At 41.1% G+C, this 24739-nt stretch overlaps 1 protein-coding gene across 2 annotated transcripts in view; it reads right to left on the bottom strand.

Annotated features, from left to right (window-relative positions):
• Positions 1-1260: 1260 nt before the first annotated feature.
• Positions 1261-24739, bottom strand: part of adcy5 (adenylate cyclase 5) — a 79018-nt gene continuing 55539 nt past the window's right edge. Inside the window, exons 4-21 of one of the 2 annotated variants that reach the window (XM_066687460.1) lie at positions 24271-24382; positions 21899-22026; positions 20841-20999; positions 19800-19941; positions 18858-18998; positions 14906-14928; positions 13473-13632; positions 12615-12712; positions 10664-10751; positions 7345-7461; positions 7043-7207; positions 6552-6727; positions 6039-6059; positions 5818-5950; positions 4810-5073; positions 4431-4635; positions 3194-3318; positions 1261-3016 (exon numbers count right to left, since the gene is read on the bottom strand). In XM_066687460.1, coding sequence (XP_066543557.1) covers positions 2888-3016; positions 3194-3318; positions 4431-4635; positions 4810-5073; positions 5818-5950; positions 6039-6059; positions 6552-6727; positions 7043-7207; positions 7345-7461; positions 10664-10751; positions 12615-12712; positions 13473-13632; positions 14906-14928; positions 18858-18998; positions 19800-19941; positions 20841-20999; positions 21899-22026; positions 24271-24382 — 2386 coding nt within the window. In that variant the 3' untranslated portion in view covers positions 1261-2887. The remainder of the gene's footprint in view (positions 3017-3193; positions 3319-4430; positions 4636-4809; positions 5074-5817; positions 5951-6038; positions 6060-6551; positions 6728-7042; positions 7208-7344; positions 7462-10663; positions 10752-12614; positions 12713-13472; positions 13633-14905; positions 14929-18857; positions 18999-19799; positions 19942-20840; positions 21000-21898; positions 22027-24270; positions 24383-24739) is intronic. The other variant, XM_066687461.1, reaches the window with a different exon arrangement.

Here is a 24739-nt window from a genome sequence, read left to right as displayed (position 1 = left end):
TTACACCACCACCACCAGCCTGCACAGTGGTAACAAGGCATGATGGATCCATGTTCTCATTCTGTTTATGCCAAATTCTGACTCTACCATCTGAATGTCTCAACAGAAATCGAGACTCATCAGACCAGGCAACATTTTTCCAGTCTTCAACTGTCCAATTTTGGTGAGCTTGTGCAAATTGTAGCCTCTTTTTCCTATTTGTAGTGGAGATGAGTGGTACCCGGTGGGGTCTTCTGCTGTTGTAGCCCATCCGCCTCAAGGTTGTACATGTTGTGGCTTCACAAATGCTTTGCTGCATACCTCGGTTGTAACGAGTGGTTATTTCAGTCAAAGTTGCTCTTCTATCAGCTTGAATCAGTCGGCCCATTCTCCTCTGACCTCTAGCATCAACAAGGCATTTTCGCCCACAGGACTGCCGCATACTGGATGTTTTTCCCTTTTCACACCATTCTTTGTAAACCCTAGAAATGGTTGTGCGTGAAAATCCCAGTAACTGAGCAGATTGTGAAATACTCAGACCGGCCCGTCTGGCACCAACAACCATGCCACGCTCAAAATTGCTTAAATCACCTTTCTTTCCCATTCAGACATTCAGTTTGGAGTTCAGGAGATTGTCTTGACCAGGACCACACCCCTAAATGCATTGAAGCAACTGCCATGTGATTGGTTGGTTAGATAATTGCATTAATGAGAAATTGAACAGGTGTTCCTAATAATCCTTTAGGTGAGTGTATATATATATATTACACTGCATTTGTTTTTTGCTTTTAAAGATTTGAATGATAAAGAGAAATATATTTTGGGTGATGTATATATATAATTCAAATCTTGAAAAGCCCAAACAAAACATGCAGTGTTTGCTACATGAAAAAAGCAAAAACTATATTACAACAGTCCGCGTTAACAGAGCATCTTTCACGAACTGAAACATCCCAACAACGGCAACAAATTAAACAAAAACTACAATGGAAACAAAAAAGCTTCCGTACCAACATCTCTGAAGAGCTTAGAAGAGCTGGAGTGATTGTGGAAGCACAATAGGCCACCTTGATGTATGGTTTGGCATTTTTCTCTCTAAAATACCCATAAATGCCAGCACAAAACTGGAATTTCTCCTCTACTTTATGAGGTACCTTAAAATGGTCAAGCCACATCATTACCCAGAATGCACCATTCCTGCAGGAGATAAAAATAAACTAAAAATTGTGACCGTCCTATTTGAAGGTGAGCAAACGGATATAACAAACTGCAGGGTCTCCATCATACTTCAACAGCAAACACTTTATTCAAAGGTAGGCCTCATTCTCAGAGTCTGTAACACTGATTAGTGATTTTAAAATCGAAACGGTGACAAAAAAAAAGACAAAAGCCACATTCCCTCAGGTCCAAAACGGACATCCAGGCAGCGTTTATTCTACACTGAAATCTGAGCACTTAAAAATAGGTGAATAAAAGGCAGCATACAGGAAATTAATTCAACATTCGTAGTCATTCGGTCAGTATCAGAGAATCATGGGTTAACCAGTGCAGCTGCAGATGGGTCACAGACCAGATTTCATCCAGTTGCCGTGGCTCACGAAGTGGGGAGTTAAACTGGAACTAGCTGGTGATTTCATGGTTTCTTCTGAAACTTGGATAAAACTAAATGAAACGTTGTTAAAACCCAAGGCAGCAGTTTAAAAGTTCATCAGAGAATGTAGCCCTGTTCTTTTAAAACCCATTAACTCTTTATGCAATGTGTTTTTTTGTCTATCCTTAGCCAGGAAGTATATTCGCACACGGTCGCCTCGATTACAATATGTCATTAACCTAATTAAAAAAAAAAAAAAAAAAAAATCATAAGTTGGTCTGGAATTGATAGGAATTGGATTAAAAACGATAGACTCCGCCCCCCCACCCCCTCCATCCCATGAAAAAAGGAAGGAAAATTGGCATGACTGGCTACATTTCGGTCACCTCCATACATCCGAATACATGATGGTCATAAACATTTCTTAATATATTAATGTACAAAATATAGAATCTCAAATATTTGCTGGATTTCTTGGAGTCAAAATACAAAATGACAAAAAATACAAAATAAGATTTACTTGGACTTTTTCTTTTTGAGTGTTAAAGTGTCTGCAGCTCACACATCAGAGGAGAAATGTCATCTCATGTCATCTCAGTCACCCACTAGGTGATTGACACAGGACTGATCCATAGTTTTGCAGTTTCATTGAGTGCCGCTGTATGGTGTACACTTGTTTGCGTGTGTATATATATATATATCTATATATATCTATCTATATATATATATATATATATACACACACACACACACACACACATACTTATACATATATTTATGTTTCATATTCATATGTATTAGAAATAAGTTGTAGTCAACAGGCAGCATCTTCACACAGACTCCTGTTGAGAACTTGGCTCCTTCACCACAGAATATGCTTGAGAGAATATGCAAAAACACTGAGACACTCCATCCCGGACCCTTGTAAGGTATTTTACTTCACCGTTAGTTTTGTAAGTCTTGGATTATTGATTTCCTCTCCTTTGCAGAATCTAGTAATTGAACGTCTTGACAGTCCTCAGTCTGTCTTTCCCGTGACTCGTTGCAGCAAGTGTCAGAATTCTTTGGTCTCTTCAGGTTGCCTGGCTCTCCTCCGCGGCACAAAGAGGCACAGCCAGGTTCTCTCCTATCCGACACCCCCGGCGGCACAGGGACATGCGGGGCGGTCGGTGGCGTTGTGTCCTGAAGGTGGGTTTGTGGCAGTCGTCCAGGGGCCCAGAGGTCCCGCTGCGGTGAGGGCAGTGCCCCCAGGTCAGCCGTCCCCACACTGAGCACAACATGGAAAAACACACACAGACTGGCGAGACTGCTGTAGCGCTAACTGCTCGGCGGGCCTTCGTTCAGGAAATAGGTCATCATCTCTCCTTTGCCCTTGACCTTCACCACTCCTCGGCACTCTAACGTGTAGTTATGGGCACTCAGGACCTGGTACATGTCTGTGGTGACCTGTTAGACAAGAGGGGAGTAAATATCAATGTGTCAAGTGTTATATATAAAGGAGAAACAAAAACTAATCTCGAATGAAAATCGTATTACAATAGTAACAGAACAGAATAGTAGTGAGTTGATCTGGTAACTTGTACCACAAAGTTTCATCAGTCAGCTTCTGAAGTTGTGTATTACCTGTATTCTTTCAGGGACACCTGTACTGTCCATCCGGCTGGCTACATTCACCGTGTTTCCCCAGATGTCATACTGTGGTTTTCGAGCCCCAATAACTCCAGCCACAACTGGGCCAATGTTGAGACCTGGAAAGCCAAGGAGAGGAAGACCTCAGAAATGGGGAGGGATCAATGGAACTTAAGATCTTGGCCTTCTTCACCGTCAACAAGAAAACCTCACAGAACGGGGGGCACTGAGGGCCTTTATACCTCCTCTGGAGTTCCTCAGCCCATGACCAAGAGTCTGTGGAACAGGTGAAATTATAACAAGTTTGTAAATGAACAGCTCATTTCGGAAAGTTATAAAGGAGGAAATTCTTTTGAATTTCTTCCTCCCATCTTAGGGGAAGTAAAGAGAAGGGATTTCAGTATGATTGTCCATCCATCTTGGGCTTTTTGTCCATTTCTTTTGCCTTATTTGTCATTCTCAGCGGGCGACAGTGAAACCATTACGTTTGTTTCACTTTTAAGCCGAGGTGAATCTGAACTGGTACCCTAACCGGTCGAAGCACAGAGAGGCCAGTGAACTGACGTACAATAACACTCTCCTCAAAGGAAACGGCTGAGCTGAAATGATACTCGACAGAAAAGTCATCTTTATTTAAAAGAAAGACGAAAAATGCTAGCAAGCACACAACGAGCCACCGGGACTTCCATTACACTGTCCTGCCCTCGCTTTGAGAGCCAATCTCTTTGCTAAGCATGGAATATATCTTGTAATAAAGCAGAATAAATGATACTGAGTAGCTGGCTGTTTGGTCAGAGTCCAGTTGGTGCTGGCTCACCAGGAGCCACCGTGCAAATTGTGCAGATCCTGCTGATGAGCAAACGAAAACGAACTAATATAATTTGGAGTATAGATTAAAAACAAATGCTAAACAACAACTTTTTAAAAGTTAAATCATTTAAAATAATACTGATGATATTGGTAGTTTGTTAGTTAATCAACCGGTTATTTAACCTCCCTCACATTATAGCTTCAGGATATTGATCTTTTGCTTTTCTTTGGCTGACGTCTTTGTCCAAGGTGGCTCAAATTCAACTATATCACTTTATTTTATTTTATTTTATTCAGTTGCTTGAGGGTTTAAAGGGTTGTGCTCCAATAGGAATTACCATCAACCTTCCTGCAGATGCACACGTGAAATGTATAATGAAACAGTCAAAGCTGAAGAGAAGGACTGCGCCCATCCTCTTACCTATTTTCATTTTGAAGTTGTTGAACGAGTGCTCGTTAATGTACTTCATTTGGTCCATCAGCCTCATGGCATAGTCCGCCAGTGCTTTGATGTGCGTCTTCCCAGCCTTGTCGTAGGTCGAGTCGTTGAGACCCGAGGCAGCCATGTACGTGCTGCCAATGGTCTTGATTTTCTCCAGTTGGCGGAACTGGTCCTCGCTGATAATCTGCGAGGAGAAAACAAAGGGGAAAAGAAACACTTCAGGAGCTAGACAGAGCACGAGCAGTGAGGAGCACGTCAATAGGAAAGCGAGGTGCCTGGAAATCCTAACTACACAAAACTAAAAACTGTAACTGCATGCAAGACGACAGCTGGTCAAGGATTTTTTTGTTCTCCTTGCCTCATCGAAGTCTGCGATGATCTCGTTGAGCAGCCTCAGGCACTCCACGCCCTCGTTGTTGGCCTCCAACTCCACGTAGAACTCGGAGAAGTTGCTGATGGAGGCGAACATGACGGCCACGCACTCGCACGACTGGTAGTAGAGCTCGTCATTGCGCCGCTCACGGGCCAGGAAGTGGGCGGCCACGTCCTTGGGAAGGATGTTGTGGAGAAGCCTCCTGTTGTAGGCCTGGAGCTCCTCCATTTCCTCCTTCTCCTCTGTGGCCTGAGAACAGTGTGGAGTCATTAGGGGTTACGTCCGACTATAACTTAGTGTAGCTGATTTTTGGGTGATTGGTCTAATTCCAAGTTTGAGACAATCATTGTAGAAACATCAAAGGAAAACAAGTGGCATTTTTATACATGATCAAGAAATATACATATGTATTATTAGCACACACACTTATCCAGGGAAACCTACAGTTATTACAATACATCACATTAATTTTACCCATTTATACAGCTGGGTTTTTACTGGAGCAATCTAGGTGAAGTACTCAAGGGTACAACGGCAGTGTCCCCCACCTGGGATTAAACCCACGACTCTCCGCTTCAGAGTCCAGAGCCCTAACCACGATGCCACATTGCATTTATTGTTGAAACTGGGTTTTAATGCCAAAAACATGCTTAAGCACATATGACACTTAATCAGACTGGAAAGAAGTGATGCTCTGTTTATTGCTTTTATTATGTAGAAGGACTTATTGCAGAAAACGCCACAGGCACATTGCATCTTTAATTTACTTTCTGTATTGCTAAGATGTATTCTCATATTTGCATGCCTGACCATCAAGCTCTTGCATCACTGAATGTAAGAGAAAGCATGTAAGGGGGAAAGGTCTACATTTAATCCATGCTCCATTAATAAGTAGCTGTATGAAATATATATAATTGATAATTTATAATATGTATCTAGTCCTCCCCTTTGTGCCTTCTTCCCAGAAAGCAAGCAATCGGCAATAATCAATACCTGCAGTTTCCAGAGGAAGTCGAGCCGGGCAGTGGATTCTACCTGCTGGGCGTGCAAGTACAGCGCCAGGACAAACACAGTCATTACCACTGGGGTCATGATCTTCAGAGGGACCTTGGTATCAATCTCCGGACTGCAACAAAGACAGACAGCTCGGTGAGGGATGTCTGGGACCCGGGAGCCCAACGGGAATGTAAACACTGTGAGTCGTTCACACTTACCAAGTCACATTAGTGTCACGCCTGGAGGAGAAAGAGAAAAAGACGAAAGAGGGAGGTTAATTAAAAGACTCTCGAACTGAAGCATTAGTTAAACTGTCGTCCTTTTCTTACATTCCTATATTGAGCAAAACTTCATGTAGTTAAAAAAAAAAAAAAAAAAAAAAAAAAAAACAGGGACCTTGCCACTAGGGAAGATGGATTTATATACATCAATTTTGTGTCAAGCCTTAACTTTTCTTAGTTTTTAATATGGAAAGGTTCTGCCAGTATCAAACCTGTTAAAACGGAGATGCAGGCTCCATCCGTCGTTCAACTTTAATTTTCATTGTAAGGCACTTAAAGGTAACATACACAATCCCACTTTCAATAGAAATGTAACGACTTGTAATGTACGAAATCCCCACTTTAAGTTAAGCCCTATAAGTTCCCTGTAATGGCTTTTAAAACCCCAGGCAGCAAGACGCGCTCCACCGATCCCGAGTGTCTGGGTAGCGAGGGAGACGAGGCACTCACATGGCATTGGCTGTCACCAGCAAGTCCACATTGTCAAAGAGGTTTACTTCGGGGACCTCTATAATGATGACATAAAGCAACTCGATAAACAGCATGAGGATGAGCTTGCCAATGCTACTGATTTGCAGGAACACAGAGCAGGCAAGTAGGCTTAGCAACACGCATGCTGTAAAATACTGCAAAGGAGAGAAGAGAGACACGTCACAAGAGAGGCAGGGTTAGATCAGTACGGGAATCTTTTTAATCTAACATTTATTACTATTCATTGTATATCCGAGGGCTACGCTGCACCATGACGAGCAGAACAAGATGAAACGCACAGGGATGGCCATGAACTCTTGCATTTATAGTCCTATCAACAAATGTCTGCCTGAAATCCTGGAATCACACATTTAGAACGTGACAAGACTTTTAAAGGGGCTCAGAGAAACCCCGGCTGACCAGGACATCGTAAACGGGTCTCTCTCGAGGCAGAGGACAGTCCGGTGTACCTCAGGGAAATTACAGTTGGGCGATATGCCCCCGCAGAAGCCCTCCACCGTGTAAAGGCTGTAGTTGAAGCTGGAGCTGCGGACGTGACAGGCGTTCACGTAGCTGGCGCTGATGTCGAACTCGATGCCCAGGCAAACGTGGAGGCCCTTGGTGCTGCAGGTGAACTGGAAGACACGGAAGGACGACAATGACAGGACAAAGCGTCAACTGAGAACAACTGCCTGTCTGGAGAGGACTGTGGACTTTGGTGTCAAACAAACCGCGGGACGAACATGGGATTGTTTTTTCGAACAGGACCCACCATGTTGATGAATGCCGAGAGAAAGACGAGGATGATTGTGAAAATGCCGACAAGGGTGCTGTTGGTCCTGGACTGGACGATCTTCTTGGAGAGGGTTTGCAGAGGCACTGGAAAAAGCTGTAGGGAAAGCAGAAGAATATTAGAATGACACGGTTGGTTAAGCTGTGTGATCGACAACGGTTTCAGAAAAGGGTTTATAGCGTCTTTGAAAGCAGTCAACAGGTCTTGCTGAGTTTCTGTTCTTGTTCCCTTAAGTGAGTATCCAGACAGCTCAACTGGACTGATAAGGCATGTTTCCACAAGTTATATACTCCGTTTGTGCGACACACTCGGAAACGGATCATTCTGCATCAGCTAGTCCTGATTTATTGGTATCTTGCCTATTCATGTGCTTATTTATTTATTTTATTTCAATTGAACAGGTTGTATAATACCTCAACTTGACTGAAAAATAAATATTAGCGACGTTGCCATTGTTGATTTGTAAAAGTCAAATCTTGCTTTTTCTTTCTTTCCTTCGCATTCTGCCAGGAAAGTGATTACAGCATCCTGTGTTCTGCCATGACAAAAGGACAAAGCACTTATAAAGCCAGCGAGGGCTCCCTCTTTAAGCACAGCCTCCCTGAGAGAAGATCTATGGACATACCAACAGAGAACCGTGACTTTGTGATGATATTACTGAAATGAACGGACAAATGACCTCCTCCTGCCTGTGCCCTCTCCTTTCGACACAATCCCATTTCATTACTGTGTATTGCTGAACTTGCTGGACTGAGCTTAGCTGAGCTGGTCTGTAATGCTCTGTCAGTTTGCAGAAGCACTTTTAGCCCAGGCAGAACGTCACAATAAAGGATTTGTTATAATTGACATTGTAAGAACCTGACGTTATGCATCACCTTGTTCCAGACAGATTATATAGCCCTGATACAAACCCTACATCAACTGAATTAATAACACTGAGAAGGAACATTTATAAGGCATCCAGTTTGTACAGTATAAGTTAGTTCACAAAAACTAAACAGAAAAGACAGATGCAGGTACAAGACATAGCATGGGAATATCTAATGAAAATGTGCATCTGCATGAAGTCCATAAAAAGCAGAATTTGGTGTTCTAACCTAAAATGGTTCTGCTCACTATCTATCTATCATATATCATATCATATCAAATCTATCATACAGTAAGAGTATTCTTAGATACAGCTGTTTTGGATTTAATCTTGGATCAATCCATAACAGTGTCAATGGAAACCCACACAGAGAAAGTTAATTATGAAAGTCATATACCAGCTGTTGGCACCATATGAGATCTCGAGACACCAGCGATAGAATAACCTTGTTATGATCATCCAGCAGAAACATTACACTGCTTGAATGTAAAACAAGATGTCACATTGGTTTCTACAGAGCACCCTATCTGGAATAAAAGGACGATGGTTTTGCTTCATGAGAAGAATGGACAACTATTTCCTTCATTATGCACCTTGACATCATGAAATACATTAAGTTTTTATACCTCATATATTAAGGTGAATACAAGACCTCATGATTTAAGAATGGATTCAACTGACTCACAGTTAGTAACGGGATGTAAATCAGAAATTAATGGAACCCAGGATTATAAAATGCACATGCTTCAAAAAGCTAAATAATAATGTTTAACTTTAAAGCTAGAAGGGGGTTAATATTTAGGAATTATATTGACTCTTCCCCTAATTTCATGCTCATGTTATCAGGGAGAGGGGGGTGCAAAAGCCAAACAGCCATGATACGGATCGAACGAGGCAAAATAAAACAGAATAAAAAATGATAATGGCTGTAAAAAGACCTTTCCTGCCAGAAATAAGGCTGATGGGTTTTACTGCTGATCCGGGTCGGTTATGTTTGACCTTTATCTTTCCAGTCCAGACGGCTTCAGAAGTGGAAACTGACAAGTCAGGAACTTGTTTCGATCGAAATCCACTGTTCAGCTGACTTTGGGAAAGGCTAAGTAAAAATTGGTACAGTTTGTCTTCTTCATTGCACATTACATAGTAAAGTGACCGCATTTTACCATTTAATATTTAAAAATATACAACAACAGCAGCTACAAGGATGGAATGTATACAGGATTTGTATATTGGGTGATTAATTATTTAATGAATTGTATTATTAGAACTGTTTCAGAACCAAGACTGTTTATAAAGGTTTAATTCAACTGAAATATCCTTCTATGGCTTTTGACTTCCATAAACTCAGGGGTAACGTCTACGTGGTTAACTAAGACTGGAGGGGTCACAGATTGAGCATTACTTTACTCCCCGCCTTAAGGTTGGAGGTTAAAATATGACACCCATGTTAGGAAGACAGAAATGTAAACTAGGAAGAGCATATGGACAAGGGGCTCCAGAAAACTGGGGGCAGCATAACTCGAACTGAACAGGGCTCTACGACAACTGAGAGGCAGAGGGGAAGAGGGTCATTCATCTGTCTCAATCCACCGCAAGACACACTTTAAAGCAGAAGGCACTTACAGGAAACTCCTTAACATGCTGGCTAAAAAACAACAGAAATACCAAGAAGCATTGAGCAATGCAATGAAAAGCTTCAGACAGAAAAATGAAATTTGCAGCTTACTAAATGTGGTTTTGTTTGTTTTCTCCTTAATTGTTTCACTTACTGTCAGTTTTTAAAATGGCCAGGATCTTTGTGTGCCCTGTTTTTTATTTTTTATGTATTCTTTGCATCATTCACTTGGTCTCTGAATGCAAAACAATTTGCCGAGATCCACCCCAAAACCCCGAAGAGAGATGAACTGTGTCCAGTCTACGGTTCTCTGGGTAACTTTCATCAATGGCAGCTGAATCAATAACAATTTTTCTTTTCTCCTTTCCCAACGAAACACAGATGGAGGAAAATGAAATCATGAAGACCCCCCTGCCCAAACTGTGCTTAAATTACATTTGTGACACGAGTAGGCGAAACAATTTTTGCCGCAGCCTGAAATGAAAGTAAAACATCTATCCATTGCAAGGGCAACTGACAACTGCCTGCCTATATCCTGTCCCAATCTGTATTAGAAAACCGCAGACTTCAAATTATATTTTCTCCTACTTGCTCCTATTCTCAGCAGGACTCAAGAAGTTAAGCCCATTACCTCCTGGAAATCTTTAAATATAATGAAGTAACTAACTTGTTTTGAGAAAGTTACGCTCACTATTCCTCAGAGACTGGGGGGAAGCATCATGCATCTTTCCCTTCTGTAAAATCCTCATTAAAACTGGTCTCAGCAGACTTACCTTTCTCATGAGGTGGTAACAAAGGGCTGGGAGAGAACTTACCCTAAAGCAGGAGTAGATTGCTGATACAAACATCACAGTCAGGAGGATGAGGAAACAGGTCACGTAAAAGCCAATCATCAGCGGTGAGCTGGGAGAGAGACGGAAGACAGTAGTTAGTGGAGAGGCCTCACAGTTCACAGAAAAACAAATGATATGCGTTGGAGACTAAGATGTACTCAATGATTGAGTAGGTCTTAGACTCCAATGCATATACTTTGTTTTTCTGTGGTTTCCACTCTTTGTTTCATGGGTTACCTCATGATTTGTGTGTTTGATCGCTGTGTCTTTACTGTGCTTTTTCCCCAAGGTCCCCTCGGGTAAACGCTTCTGAAGTAGGTCATATTTAATGACGGAAAATATCACAATCTACATTTATATCAAATAATGTGAGACACTTACTGGATCGTGAGTAGCATTATTTAAGATAGAGGTCACCTCACTCTAGTGACAAGCCATTATATATATATATATATACACACTCACCTAAAGGATTATTAGGAACACCATACTAATACTGAGTTTGACCCCCTTTCGCCTTCAGAACTGCCTTAATTCTACGTGGCATTGATTCAACAAGGTGCTGAAAGCATTCTTTAGAAATGTTGGCCCATATTGATAGGATAGCATCTTGCAGTTGATGGAGATTTGTGGGATGCACATCCAGGGCACGAAGCTCCCGTTCCACCACATCCCAAAGATGCTCTATTGGGTTGAGATCTGGTGACTGTGGGGGCCAGTTTAGTACAGTGAACTCATTGTCATGTTCACGAAACCAATTTGAAATGATTCGACCTTTGTGACATGGTGCATTATCCTGCTGGAAGTAGCCATCAGAGGATGGGTACATGGTGGTCATAAAGGGATGGACATGGTCAGAAACAATACTCAGGTAGTCCGTGGCATTTAAACGATGCCCAATTGGCACTAAGGGGCCTAAAGTGTGCCAAGAAAACATCCCCCACAACATTACACCACCACCACCAGCCTGCACAGTGGTAACAAGGCATGATGGATCCATGTTCTCATTCTGTTTACGCCAAATTCTGACTCCACCATCTGAATGTCTCAACAGAAATCGAGACTCATCAGACCAGGCAACATTTTTCCAGTCTTCAACTGTCCAATTTTGGTGAGCTTGTGCAAATTGTAGCCTCTTTTTCCTATTTGTAGTGGAGATGAGTGGTACCCGGTGGGGTCTTCTGCTGTTGTAGCCCATCCGCCTCAAGGTTGTACGTGTTGTGGCTTCACAAATGCTTTGCTGCATACCTCGGTTGTAACGAGTGGTTATTTCAGTCAAAGTTGCTCTTCTATCAGCTTGAATCAGTCGGCCCATTCTCCTCTGACCTCTAGCATCAACAAGGCATTTTCGCCCACAGGACTGCCGCATACTGGATGTTTTTCCCTTTTCACACCATTCTTTGTAAACCCTAGAAATGGTTGTGCGTGAAAATCCCAGTAACTGAGCAGATTGTGAAATACTCAGACCGGCCCGTCTGGCACCAACAACCATGCCACGCTCAAAATTGCTTAAATCACCTTTCTTTCCCATTCAGACATTCAGTTTGGAGTTCAGGAGATTGTCTTGACCAGGACCACACCCCTAAATGCATTGAAGCAACTGCCATGTGATTGGTTGATTAGATAATTGCATTAATGAGAAATTGAACAGGTGTTCCTAATAATCCTTTAGGTGAGTGTATATATATATATATATATATATATATATATATATATATATATATTCCTGTCACAACAAGAAATAGACTGTGGGACAAAAGAAACATCATGTTTGTTGACATCATGATGAATAGTCTCCTAATTGTGTAGCCTTTTATTTGGAAAGAACCGATTTTGAAGGCAAAGTAATTTAAAAACAAACGCATACATACATGGATACATACACACTGAAAAGAAACGGGGGTTTTGGGTAGCTCGGCTCGGCTCGACTCACCGCGGCATAATAATGATCTGTATGAAGCAGATGAAGAGGAAGACGAGCGAAGCGCAGGCCACATACGCGCCAAACCTGTCATCCACCTGCTTGGAGTACTGCCAGGAGGGACCGGGAGAGAGAGACGACAACACCAGCGTTATTGCAAACTCATCCCACACCTGACAGGAGACAGAACTATATCCTCATTAACGAGATGCCTTTATGTTCATCGTGAATGATCCCAGTCTGCACAAGGGCCGACAACATCATCCATCCAGCCTGAGATGTTGGGGCACTTTTATCAGAGGCTAAATACTTATGGATTTCACATTATTAACAGGGACTCTGTGAGTTCCTCCTCAACTCTTTTTCCTGTAACAGTGACTGTTCTCAAAGTGTGGAGAAATCCATCAGATGTTCAAAGCAGTGGCACCTGTCAAATTTAACAGTTCAACCAACTACCCTGCAATGGTTTAAGATGCATCTGACTCTCGTTATTTCAAAATGATTAGCTCCCACATAAATTAAATGAAAAAAGGGGCCTTGTTGGCTACCAAATATGTTTTTAAGAGTTCCACAGATGTGTGTTTTGAAAGTGCAGGTTTGCCCATTAATGAAGCTATTAAACATAAAGCATATTTTAGAGATAGGATCACCAAAAGTATGTGCCTAAGAGGGGCAATGCCTTTTCTCTTGGCAGATGTCACTGTAATTGAAGTACAGAGCTCAAAAAATGACAATTCTGGGCTAATCCCGACACCCTCTGTTCCCTGACCGAATGCAATACTGCTTTCCACAAATCAATCGAATCCACGCTAGAGAATGACAGCGCCGACTACCTGACTGCTAAACTAAACATAGAGGGAATTATTTTACCTTTTTCTCCAGGTCTGGCTCCCTAAATGTCAAGAGGAACTTCTTCACGTGCTCAGAGCGCAGCCGGTCGATGCTCCTGGCGTCGATGGCGCGGCCCAAAAACTCGTCCACCTCGTCTTCCGGGTTCATGTTTTCTTGGGTGTTTCTGAAAATGAAATGCCTAGATAACACAAGACGTGATGATTTTTTTTTTTTTTTTTTTTTAAACAGATGAGGCTTTTCTTTTTATGTTTTAATTGACGGTGCGGCCTTTATAGATCAGTTAAGTCATCAGTTAAGTGTTTGTTATTGGCAGACACAGACCACGGCGGCATTTACTTTAAAAACACAGAAGCAATTAAATATGATGGCTAAGATTAATTAGTTTTGCTGCTTGTTTTCATAACTATATATCATGCATACAATAAAACTGCTACTCAAATTACACTAAATAATTTAGCATCTCTTGTAAGGCACTTAAAAGTACAGAAGAGCAAATTAAATCCTAGCTGATATAGTCACTGAAAAACAAGGGTTATTCTCCATGAATTTGGGTCATGCATTAATAATCAAGGTATGGTAATTAAATGCATGGCGTGTGAATTTGGAAGATACTTCTGGGCGAGTTTTCTTCATTTAAATTAATATGCATTATAAGCAAACACTTTTAACTGCCAAATTATTCCATCAGAGGTCATTTGTAACAGACTGTAAGGATTTATGTAAGGAATAAGAATCAATAAGAAATATACATAGCCTAGATGCTAGAAGACGTTTTAATACCAAACTGCTGTTCTGCTTCAGGGTAAAGTACTGTGATTGCGAACAGAGATGAAGGGCACGATTCCCTAATTCATTTTACTGTATGCATGTTCTGTCCCCTACATTGCCAAGACCTTATTCATGCCATGCACCAACACTACACAAGCAACAAAGGAGGCATATAGTGTGTGTTTTAAAGAATATGCAAGATTAAGGCTTAGTTCCCAATGATTTTACATTCAGTGGAGGACAGATCTCCAATTTCCCCACCTACTGAATTAGATACGATCACGCATGAGGAATCACAGCAGAGATGTCTCGTTGACAGGAGGAAATCATGTCAGAAAAGCAGAAAGCAAGTGGTAAAAATGCACGTTTTGTTAATGTGTATATTTGCTGAAAGGAAATGTGTTTACCTTTGCATTGTTGCGTTTTTTTTGGTGTGTGTGTACAATTTGGCTCGGCAATGAAAAACACATCTAGTATATCTTGACACATCTCTGATGTATGTTCTTATATTCTGTGATAGGTGCTCGGCATGTATTTATGTCAACATGCTATACATTGAGTAATTCAGTGATGTGCTGGCTTCACAACTTCCTTCTGCCCATGCGAGAGACGTCAAGTTTTAATGTAGTAGCAGCCATTAGCCATCACCATAATTCAGAGGAACACGGCGTTTATCCACTCACTTGTCCTTGGGATCCTCAAAGCCCTGGGACGGGAAAAAAGAGAAACACGTGTTATTAGTGATCGGGACTGACCTTGAATTGCTCTTCCAAAAATACAAAGCCCCATGTAAGGTAGTTTAGTGTCTCTACACACGGCAGACTAATCTTGCCACAAAACAGACAACCCTTGTGTCTCGTCTCTGTCAAGGCTGTCAGTATTAATAAGAAAATTACAAAAAATAAAATGAAAAACTATATATAAATAAACAAAAAGTGCTGTGCTGTCCTGTTTGACCGAAAGCTGCATTTTTAAATTTATTTAGCTGCATTTGAAAGCAAGAGTCCCTGCATTTATCCAAATAATGTCTCACAACACGTCTCTCAAACTCTGGTATGTTGATAGTTTTGACACAAGATCTGCAGTTAATTGTGATTTTCTGAACAGTCAATACCATTCAACCATAAACCAGAGGTACATTGACAGAAACAAATCCCACAGCTGATGCAATACCTCCATCTAGTGGAGAATTGGTAAAACAGCCAGATGAAAGGTTTTCACGATTATCACCATAGAAGTCAACCACTAAGATTGTTTTTAACATGAAGGAGTACAGTTCAAATCTGCTAACCTTATCTCATACCACATGCCTATTAATACATATCGGTCATGTGTTGTTATTGTATAGCTGATATTTTTAGAAACTGAACTATATTTTGAAACGTGTCCGTACATCCCCATTTGAACAGCGAAGATGAAAGAAATACTAATATTAACTGAGCCCTTAAAAGGAGTGAAGAGACATGAAACACAGACACATTCCTCTGGTTTGGGTCAAGCTAAACTCTCCATTAACAGGGAAACGGAAGACCAGCTTATTTGCGTCTTACACCTCCGAAACCTTCCCTAAAAGCTTTTTACATAAACACGGGAGATAAGGAGAATTACTCTGTCTACACATGAAAACTGGAGTGAAGAAGATCCGCACATCCCTTTAAAGACAGCATTACTGATGATGTGTTTTAACGCAGGAGATATGGGCAGATATGAGACATTTTGATTAGTGTTTTTCCATTCGTTAGGATTGACCAAAACTAAGTTGTGTTTTTTCCCCTGAATTCTCTTCAGATCTGTTTATTGATATATATATATATATATATATATATATATATATATATAGCACTCAGCGTAGGCTTGGGCTCCTGTGGTTAGAATCGCTTATGATGTCAGATTAGTTAGTTAAACATGTATTTATTCATTAAAAAACAAAACAATAACAACCCAACCAACAAGATTTGTTCTCACCACGTCCTTCTTTTAAGTCAAAGCATTACACAAAAGCACATTAATTATTCTACAGGGGCCCCGTGTGTCCAGTTTTAAGAGCGTGCTTTTAATGTAAGGCTACTGTTAATAATAATAATAAATGTATGATCTGTACATGATATCTCTGTGATATGATTGAATAAATTAATTTAACAAAACGAAATACAACTGGTAAGGACATATATTAGTGTAGAGCCAGTATTGTGGTAAGTTAGTGAACCACTGTCACACGCACAATTAGATTTCAAAAACCAATTATATTTTCTGCCGTGTGCCTGTGAAATAAGAACAATGTGACCTGCCAAATCAGTGCTTTCACACCTGGGGCAAACTGTCCATTTGCAAAAGTGATGCAAGTTAATGAAACATCAAAAAACAACATGGCACTAGCTGGACAATTAGATATAGATATTCACACACAATATTCGGGTGCTATTCTTTGCCAGGTACCTTTTCTATGTCTATGATTAGTGTGGCATTAGGAACACACTGATCATATCATATCTTTCCAGTTATAGCTCAGAATGCCACTACAACTGTATTTGTCAAATGAACAGCTATGCATAGAGGGCCATGATTGGTGGGCAGCAAAATGTGACTATGAGTGATGAGCACTAAAACGAATCACTAAACTTAGGGTTTAAACTCAGGCATGAGACAATAATGTATTATTCTAGATAAGCTTGTACTCAAAGACCACATTAAATTCTTCCTACATGAGAAAAAGGCCTTTTAAAAGTAAGAAAAGTGAACACTGCCATAAAGAGAGAGCAGACTGTCATCATTGCGTTGGAAACATTGTAAAACTCCAGTCTGATATGAAGGAAAACATGTAATTCTTTGTATTAGAAAAATTGATAAGTGATAGATATTCCCTAAAGACGTGTAAATGTGTTTTCCCCGTAAATTGTCCCTCCCGTCCCTCCTCGCTTCAGCAGGGTAAGATTATCGAAAAAATGGGATGTGAAAAAAGCAATTACTGTAGCTATGTGTTCGAAAAACAAAAAGGTCACATTTAAAGTCCATGTGAGTGCATAACAGCATCATTTATAGAGATAAACAACAGCAATGGGTGACTCATCATGTGATTGATTTAAATCAGTAGGTGGTCTAAAAAAAAAAAAAAAAAAAACAATGTGGTCATTTTCACTGTCTAATTTCTTAGATCTGTGGTGAATTTTAACGAGGTTTTTGCATAGCTACACTTCATTTTATTATCTACAGCTAGAATGTATGTATTTCATATGTGCTACCTACACTGATTATATAAGCGTTCCCACCACTATGAAGGAGTATTTCCTTTAGAACATTAAAAGTATTTAAAATGATTTTAAAATGCATACATTTCCTCGTCCCTTCGTGCTTTTGTGCTCACAGAGAGGAAGGCTGTTGCTTGCATGTATTTAAATATAAAGACAAGGAACTTCAAGGATGTAATGAAGGATAGTGCTTTCCTTCCATGTCCCCTGTTGCTTAAGCACTGCGAATCCAACACCCACAAGCCTCTCAGATACAGACCTCACCCACACCCCAGTAACACCTTTACCGTAAATAGAAAAGATTTGTTAAAGCCAGGAAGTATAAGTATAATATAAGAGTAACTATCGGTTTCATGATAACACTGGCCGTATGCCATTTACAGCTCTTACCACAGTAATGATAAATTATATTTTAAAAAGAGAAGAAAAGCCCGGTGCAAGTCACAGCAAGTTCTAATTACAGATTGGGAAGTTCCTGATTAAATCCCTAATGATGCCATACAAATTTATGCTGTGCTTTTTTAATCAGCCTTTTCTCCGTGGAACAGCACAATAATTGGAAGAAAACCGTACTGGAAATAAGTGCTGGACTCTAAAAAGGGGAATGAACTTCAGTTTGAATTTCACTGGATGCAAGAAAATATGATAGCAGGTCTGAGACTAGTTTCCAAGAAATAAACTGAATTTGGGTGGAATAATTCACAAATACTAAAAATGCTGAGGATGTCTAATGCAAAGAAAAGCATTCATGCTAGTTTGTTTACCAGGCGCTATCTCCCTGTGCAAACACGAATAAGAGAACCAGGGTTATGTTTTGTGCATCTGCAGTTTCTACCATCACAACCTTTTAGACCAGCTTGTTTTATGCCTGCAGGCACCAGAAAGACATTGTGAAGGAGAACATTTGACCGCAGTTGTATACGAGGTCTCCAATCCGACCTTAAGTAACTCTCTTGCCGTCACTTTGCCTTCTTTCCTGTTCGATACGCAGGGCTTAGGTGGAGGCACTTATTATTCAAACATAATTACACAGACAGGGTTACACCAGTGCGAACTAATTTCCTGTGGGACACTTCCTCGAGCTGAACAGTGTAATTGGTCCGGGTCCCTGACTGAATTAGGACTTGGAAAATGAGACGTAGTACTTATAATACATGCCGGAATTTGGATAAAATAATAAAAAAATACAATAATTTCCATATCACCGACATGACAGCAGCATAAAGTAAGGTTGTACAGATCAAATAGTGTTATTACTTTATTATATTGATTTGAGATCCAATTAAACATTTTCCCCCCAGTGCATTCATTAAGAAACTTGGATGATTTCAGGGGTGGGATGGTTCCCCTGCTGGTAGAGAAGAACCGGTCCAATAACCGGCACCCTTACCATTCTCTTCATTTCCTTGGAGACCTGGTGGGCGCTCAGGTGGTTGTAAAAGGGCCGGTCAGAGCACCAGTGCGACGTGTTGTGTGTGACCGAGTTGGTGCGCTGCCTGTTCATCTTGGCTATCATGGCCTTCTCTTCCTTCTGTGAGCGAGAGAAAGGCAGGCCACGGATCATAATAACGTACATATCACAGAGACGCAGCATCAAAAATCACGGCCATTGCAGGTCGAGCTTGTACCCAGGAGACATTATTTTGACTGGCTCAGACACACAATAAGCCCATGTCCGCTGTAGACGTGACCCACAGAGCTACAGCCAGAGAAAATAACTTGGCACAGCAGTGGTGCGGTGGGTCTTGCGCTCCCTGGATGTTGTGATCGGATCCTGGTGTCCATTACAATAGTACAGTAGGTTAACTGGACCTTCTCAATGTCACTAACCACCCCCCAGTGTGAACAATGCATCTCTGATCGAGCATTGGTGTCTTTTCAAAAGTCAAGTACTACACACACAAATGACAGACAACAGAGACCTTCCAGTCTTTTTTAAGGGTCGCCTTTCAAATACACCATAGCTATGCAAATTCCCACGTCTCTTGATATCATTAAGAGGAAGTATGTAGAACTATCTGGACAGATTTTTCTTTTTCTAATCGCCTGTCTGATATTATCGGTTTTCATAAACCTAAACATCGGTCTAGGAAAGTAGGTGCTGATAAAATTTACCACACTGTACCTTATCTGTGTGTGAAATTCATTGCAATGAGTGAATAATGTTCAGTATCTGTTACAACAAAAAGACCATGTTATTAACGATGTATGTTAACGACGCTGTAAACGAGAAGATGTGATATTTCTGTACCCCCAAAGAGGAGACTGCAAAGAGAAATTAGCTTTCAAAGGAGGACAAAAGAGGAGGTAGGGCAGGTTTGGAAATTCATACCCGTTTTTGACTGCAGCCAACGATGAGGTAGGTTTCAATGTTATGCTTCTTCAAGTAGGCGTTCCTCTCCCCCCCGAAGCCCGGCTCTACGTCGTAATCCCCGTTCAGGTAGTTCAGCGTTGCCTCCGTTATATGGATACGCCTGAGAAAACGGGAGCACCAAGGTTGTGCGATTTGAAAAAAAAAAATAATAATAATCATCACAGACTTTTTACGCTGGGTTCCAGAGGGCACAATTAGCTTTGGTATTTTAGCCTCCTGACAAACACAAAGATCTGAGATTGTGTGTGAAGGCATAATTAGTTTTAATGAATACAAACACAGTAACTATGTGGTGTGGAATGGTTCATTTTACGAAAACCATCTGAGGACTTATATCTTCTCTGTGGCACAGAATGACAAAAATAGAAAAGTTATCCAAGGTTGTACGAATTAAAAACAATTTATCCAGATAATGCAATGGCAAGGCCTGGTGGCTCGGGGAGAAAATTAATTAACTCATTAATTGGTCTGTTAATTCAAGATTCCTAGTCACAGCACCCGTCCAAATTCCTCCATTAGAATGTACATCCTCTAAAAGCATTAAGTAGGGTGCAGGGGGAACATTTTTGTTCGATAATTATAACAACTTGACTCTCCAAAGCATGACAATGGACTCGTACAAGACATTGTTATTATTTATTACTCAGCAGACATCCCTATCTCTTGCAGCCTACAGCTATCTGAGAACATGCCCATTTGAAGAAAGGGTGCAAGAATGCCATGAAAATAAAATCTACAACTTCAGACATAACATGTAGTAGTTTAGTTTTCAATGAGATGAAGTACAAAATACAGTGCACCATTCAATTTAGAGACAATTGAGGGGTAGATCCTATTAGAGCAGGGAGTTTGGCTATAGATGCATCAGTCTTGCATGTAATGGAGTGTGCAGTTACACACAGAACAGACGCAGTTAGTAATTCAGGCCGTTTAAATGCAAGACTTTATTATGGAGCCATAGTAGGCAATCGCGGGCGGGAGAGAACAAGTAAAACACACCCAGCTTTGCCTCCTGCTTCCATCTGGTTGGCCAGGGTCACGTCGTTGGACCAGACGTCGAACTGCCACTTGCGCAGCCCCAGGACGCCGCAGTGCACGCGGCCGCTGTGGATCCCGACACGCATGTTCACGTTCACCCCGGTCACCTCCCTCACCAGCCTGGCCGCCGTACATACGGACACACAAACACACAAGGTTGTCAACAGGAAGTCAAAACCACAGCACACAAGGGGTGGAATCCAGATTTTTTTGTGCATCTATAACATGAAAGAGAGACACACGCCAAAGAGGCTGACTCCTATGAACCGCGTAGTCGTCTTCGGCTCAGATGCGTGCCGTCGCCAACGAGACCGAAAGATCAGAATGTTCTGCCTCTCTTCTGAGACAGCGACAGATTACAAAAAGTATCAATTCTTTTGCCACTCAAGGTGAGTGAGTAAAAGGACCCTATTGAGGGTTATGAGGAACAGTCAGTGCTGCTGCCATTTCTATAGCTGTTCTCACTCGAGAGGAAATTCGCAAGATCTGGTTTCCAAGGACAGGCTGAACTTCTTAGTCTCCGAGTCCTTAACATGTGTAAGAACCCGAGAGGCACATGAAGTGTATATTAGTCTCTGCACTCTTGTCATTTTCTTATTGACACCCATAACAATTCTGCACACAATGAATTAGGTGAACACAAAAACGCACTTACTGCATTAACTCTGCCTCAAGGTGGGATTCATTGAATATGATCTGATTGGATTCTTTTCAATTAAAAACCTACAATTTAGACAGGCTGCCTCCTCCTTCAAACAAACAGGTTGATTTACAATCCAATTTCCCTTCACATTTTCTCAGAGGTGACAGAACACGGATCCACAGACAGAACAATTATGCCGTTCTGATGGCAAAACACAGTAATTAAAATCATAGCTACAGCACTAGCAGCGTGTCATTTAATAGAGAGATGATTTCCACTTGTGAAATCAACCATCTTTGTGTAACTCAGCTATAGGGTTAGGGCTGGGCTGAAGTAGTTCCCCCCCCCCCCCCCCCTTTTTTGTAGCCACACTCACGAGATTGCCTCGATCATGTCAACTCCCATCTCCACACAGCAGTGCGCGTGGTCGGCCCTGGCCTCCGGCAGCCCAGACACACAGTAGTAGCAGTCACCAAGGATTTTGATACGTAAACAGTGGTTCTCCTGAAGAAAGGGAGAGAAAGGGGCAGAGAGAGAGAGAGAGAGAGAGGGGGGGGGGGGAAATACATTACTTCATACCAAAGAAAGCTTCCCTTTTAAGGATGTATAACATACTAAAATGCTGATGAGAAAATTATTAATTCAGACAAACATAAACATAGATCATCAAAGCAATGGCAGTGGGCCACGAGAAAATAATAAAAAAAACATCACACACATTTCTGGAAATTCAGACAGAGCCATCGGGGCCCAATTCGTCTTAAGAGCTTGCATATGGCAGACCTAATTCAGGGTTAGCTTTTTTCCTAAATACTGTCTGGTTCACAGTAGAGGCATCGCCAACTGCATATGCTGTGCCAGTAGTGGGTGGCCATGGCCACAGAGTGTTCTGGTTTTTCTTCTACCTCAACTCCCATTTATTAAACTGAACCATTTGCTAAGTTGAGCCAGGTAAGCATTGTTTCCCGGTTGCGGACAGGAACAGGGCCTCCAGACCTGGTTTCACTCTTCCAAGCAGAGACCGGGAACATAAACCATGTCTGGAGATTGATGGGAGGTAGGGGGGACATTGGAAGCACATCCCTAAATAGGGTGTATGAAGCATAGAGTAAAGTCAAAGTAACGTTGGAGAAAATACACCCTAAACATTAGACAGGATTCTTGGAACGTCGACGGCCTCAAGTTCAAAGAGGAGCATTATTACTGAAACACTGTAGTATCTAAAGAGCAAGACGGAGAAAAAACTACTACATAAAAGACAACTTGATATCACTGGAATATTCGGAGATGCATCTAGATTTAAATGAATCAAATGATGCCATCGGAAATGCAAAGGCACTGTGCTTTCTAATCTCCAGAGCACGTCTACCTCTCACAATGTTCTTCAGAGATGCTAAAGTCTAATAACATCCGTCGATTAGCTCTCTGAACCAAAGACATGAGCTAAAAGTCATTTTCTGAAAGTCAGGACATTATGAACAAATTATTTCTTAATCTCGTGTGTGAACTCTGCTAACCTGATGTAGTTAAACAAACAGATAGCATGTTACAGTGTTGCTTGGAAAGAAAAAATAAACAAAACCCACCAGCAGAGCACTTAAAAAAAAAAAAAACAGAATCACTCGATAAGTGTCTCGTCAAGTCTCTGAGTCTAAAGTGAAGCCAGTTAATCTTATAATTAAAGGATTGTGGCAGGTTTTAACGTATTAAAAGTATATCACCCCGTACTGTTTTTGTTTTGAGTGAACTGAATATGCGTCTGCAGCTGAAGAGAGTGTACGTGTTTATTTTGGCATGGAAAAAATACATCTGCAATACTTTTATAACTGTTTTTGAATGGAAGACTGTTTATTAAAGCTGTTGCTCCCCAGGGCTAACATGAGGATGGTGCTCTGAGAATCTCATGATTGTCATATAACCGTATGCCTCAGTTTAAATAAGGACGCCTCACAATCCCTGCTAGGGTTGAAGAAGAGAAAACGGTCTGATGGTCCTTGAACTTAGGGAAATGCATGTCAGTGAATACAAGGAAGTGACACCAGCAAAATCTGCCGGATAGATTTAAATGAACCAATGTCAGGAGAACATTGGGGGTGGGGGTACTCAGAGTCTACAGAGACTCATTACAGACCCAGAACACAATGAGACATGGGAAATAATAGAGAAGATTGTTGTCTTGTGATAATTAGATAAATTAGCTCAGGAATTCAAAGACTGCATTTGATTGCCTCATTATAAAAAAATACATCTTAGTATTTCCGCTTGAGAAATAAATTAATAGAACTGCTGACCTCAATAACCAAGTTACTTTGGGCTGGGACATTTTTCCAAAGTCCTTAAAGGAAGACGGTACCTGGCGTGCAAACTCCCTAATTTCTCATTGTCTAGACACAATCGAAAAAGGAATAAAACAAAAGCTACTTATATGCATGGTCATACTTTGAAAAGTGAACAATTAAAATGAAGGGAATTGGGATTCTGCAAAGCGCTAGGCCTTAACAGGAAGTGGCCCTCGACCATAATTAGGTGATTCGCATCTGAAAGAGACTTCAGCCCAAGAAATACTAATACATGAACTCTTCCACAGGTATTTAGGATATACAGCACCTATAAAAATGTAACAATTTGCATGAGGTTAATAAATCGGGGCGGGGAGGAAGGAATCAACCGCATTTCAATTGGTTTCAATCAAATCTATGGACTAATATGAGGCCTCTTCGATAACAAAGATGAAGAAGAAAAGATTACCGCGGCTAGTTTGTCAAATCTAGCAAACAGCTCATTCAGTGTCATGACCAGCTCCTGGGCCGTGCATTGTGAAGCCAGACTGGTGAATCCCTCAATGTCTGCAAAGAGGATGCTGCAAGAAAAGATAAGAAAACATACAATTAAAGCAATGCCACGGATAAGCTCATGCCGGGCTAACGACTTCAGTTGACAATATCAATGTGCATCTCAAAGTACATTCTTAAAACAGCAGACAGGTGCTGTATTACATCCAGTGAAAGATGTGCGTTTAGCTGACCGCAATAAGTGACAATAATTGACTACGAAGGCATAGCCGGTGGAAATACTTCATTTATTTTCTAGTCCGTGTATTTTGCCAGGTTTCACTAAGCAGATGATCTATTGCCGTTTCTCATGTGTCACAATATTTCTCTCCCAGGAGGTGAGGATAAACATTTAACTGTGAACAGATCGGAGGCACTACACAAAA

Source organism: Amia ocellicauda, chromosome 16 (assembly GCF_036373705.1).
Source record: "Amia ocellicauda isolate fAmiCal2 chromosome 16, fAmiCal2.hap1, whole genome shotgun sequence".
NCBI classification, from domain to species: Eukaryota; Metazoa; Chordata; class Actinopteri; order Amiiformes; family Amiidae; genus Amia; species Amia ocellicauda.
The sequence above is the reverse complement of the archived record's forward strand: the minus strand, read 5'-3'. Positions and strand labels throughout refer to the sequence as shown.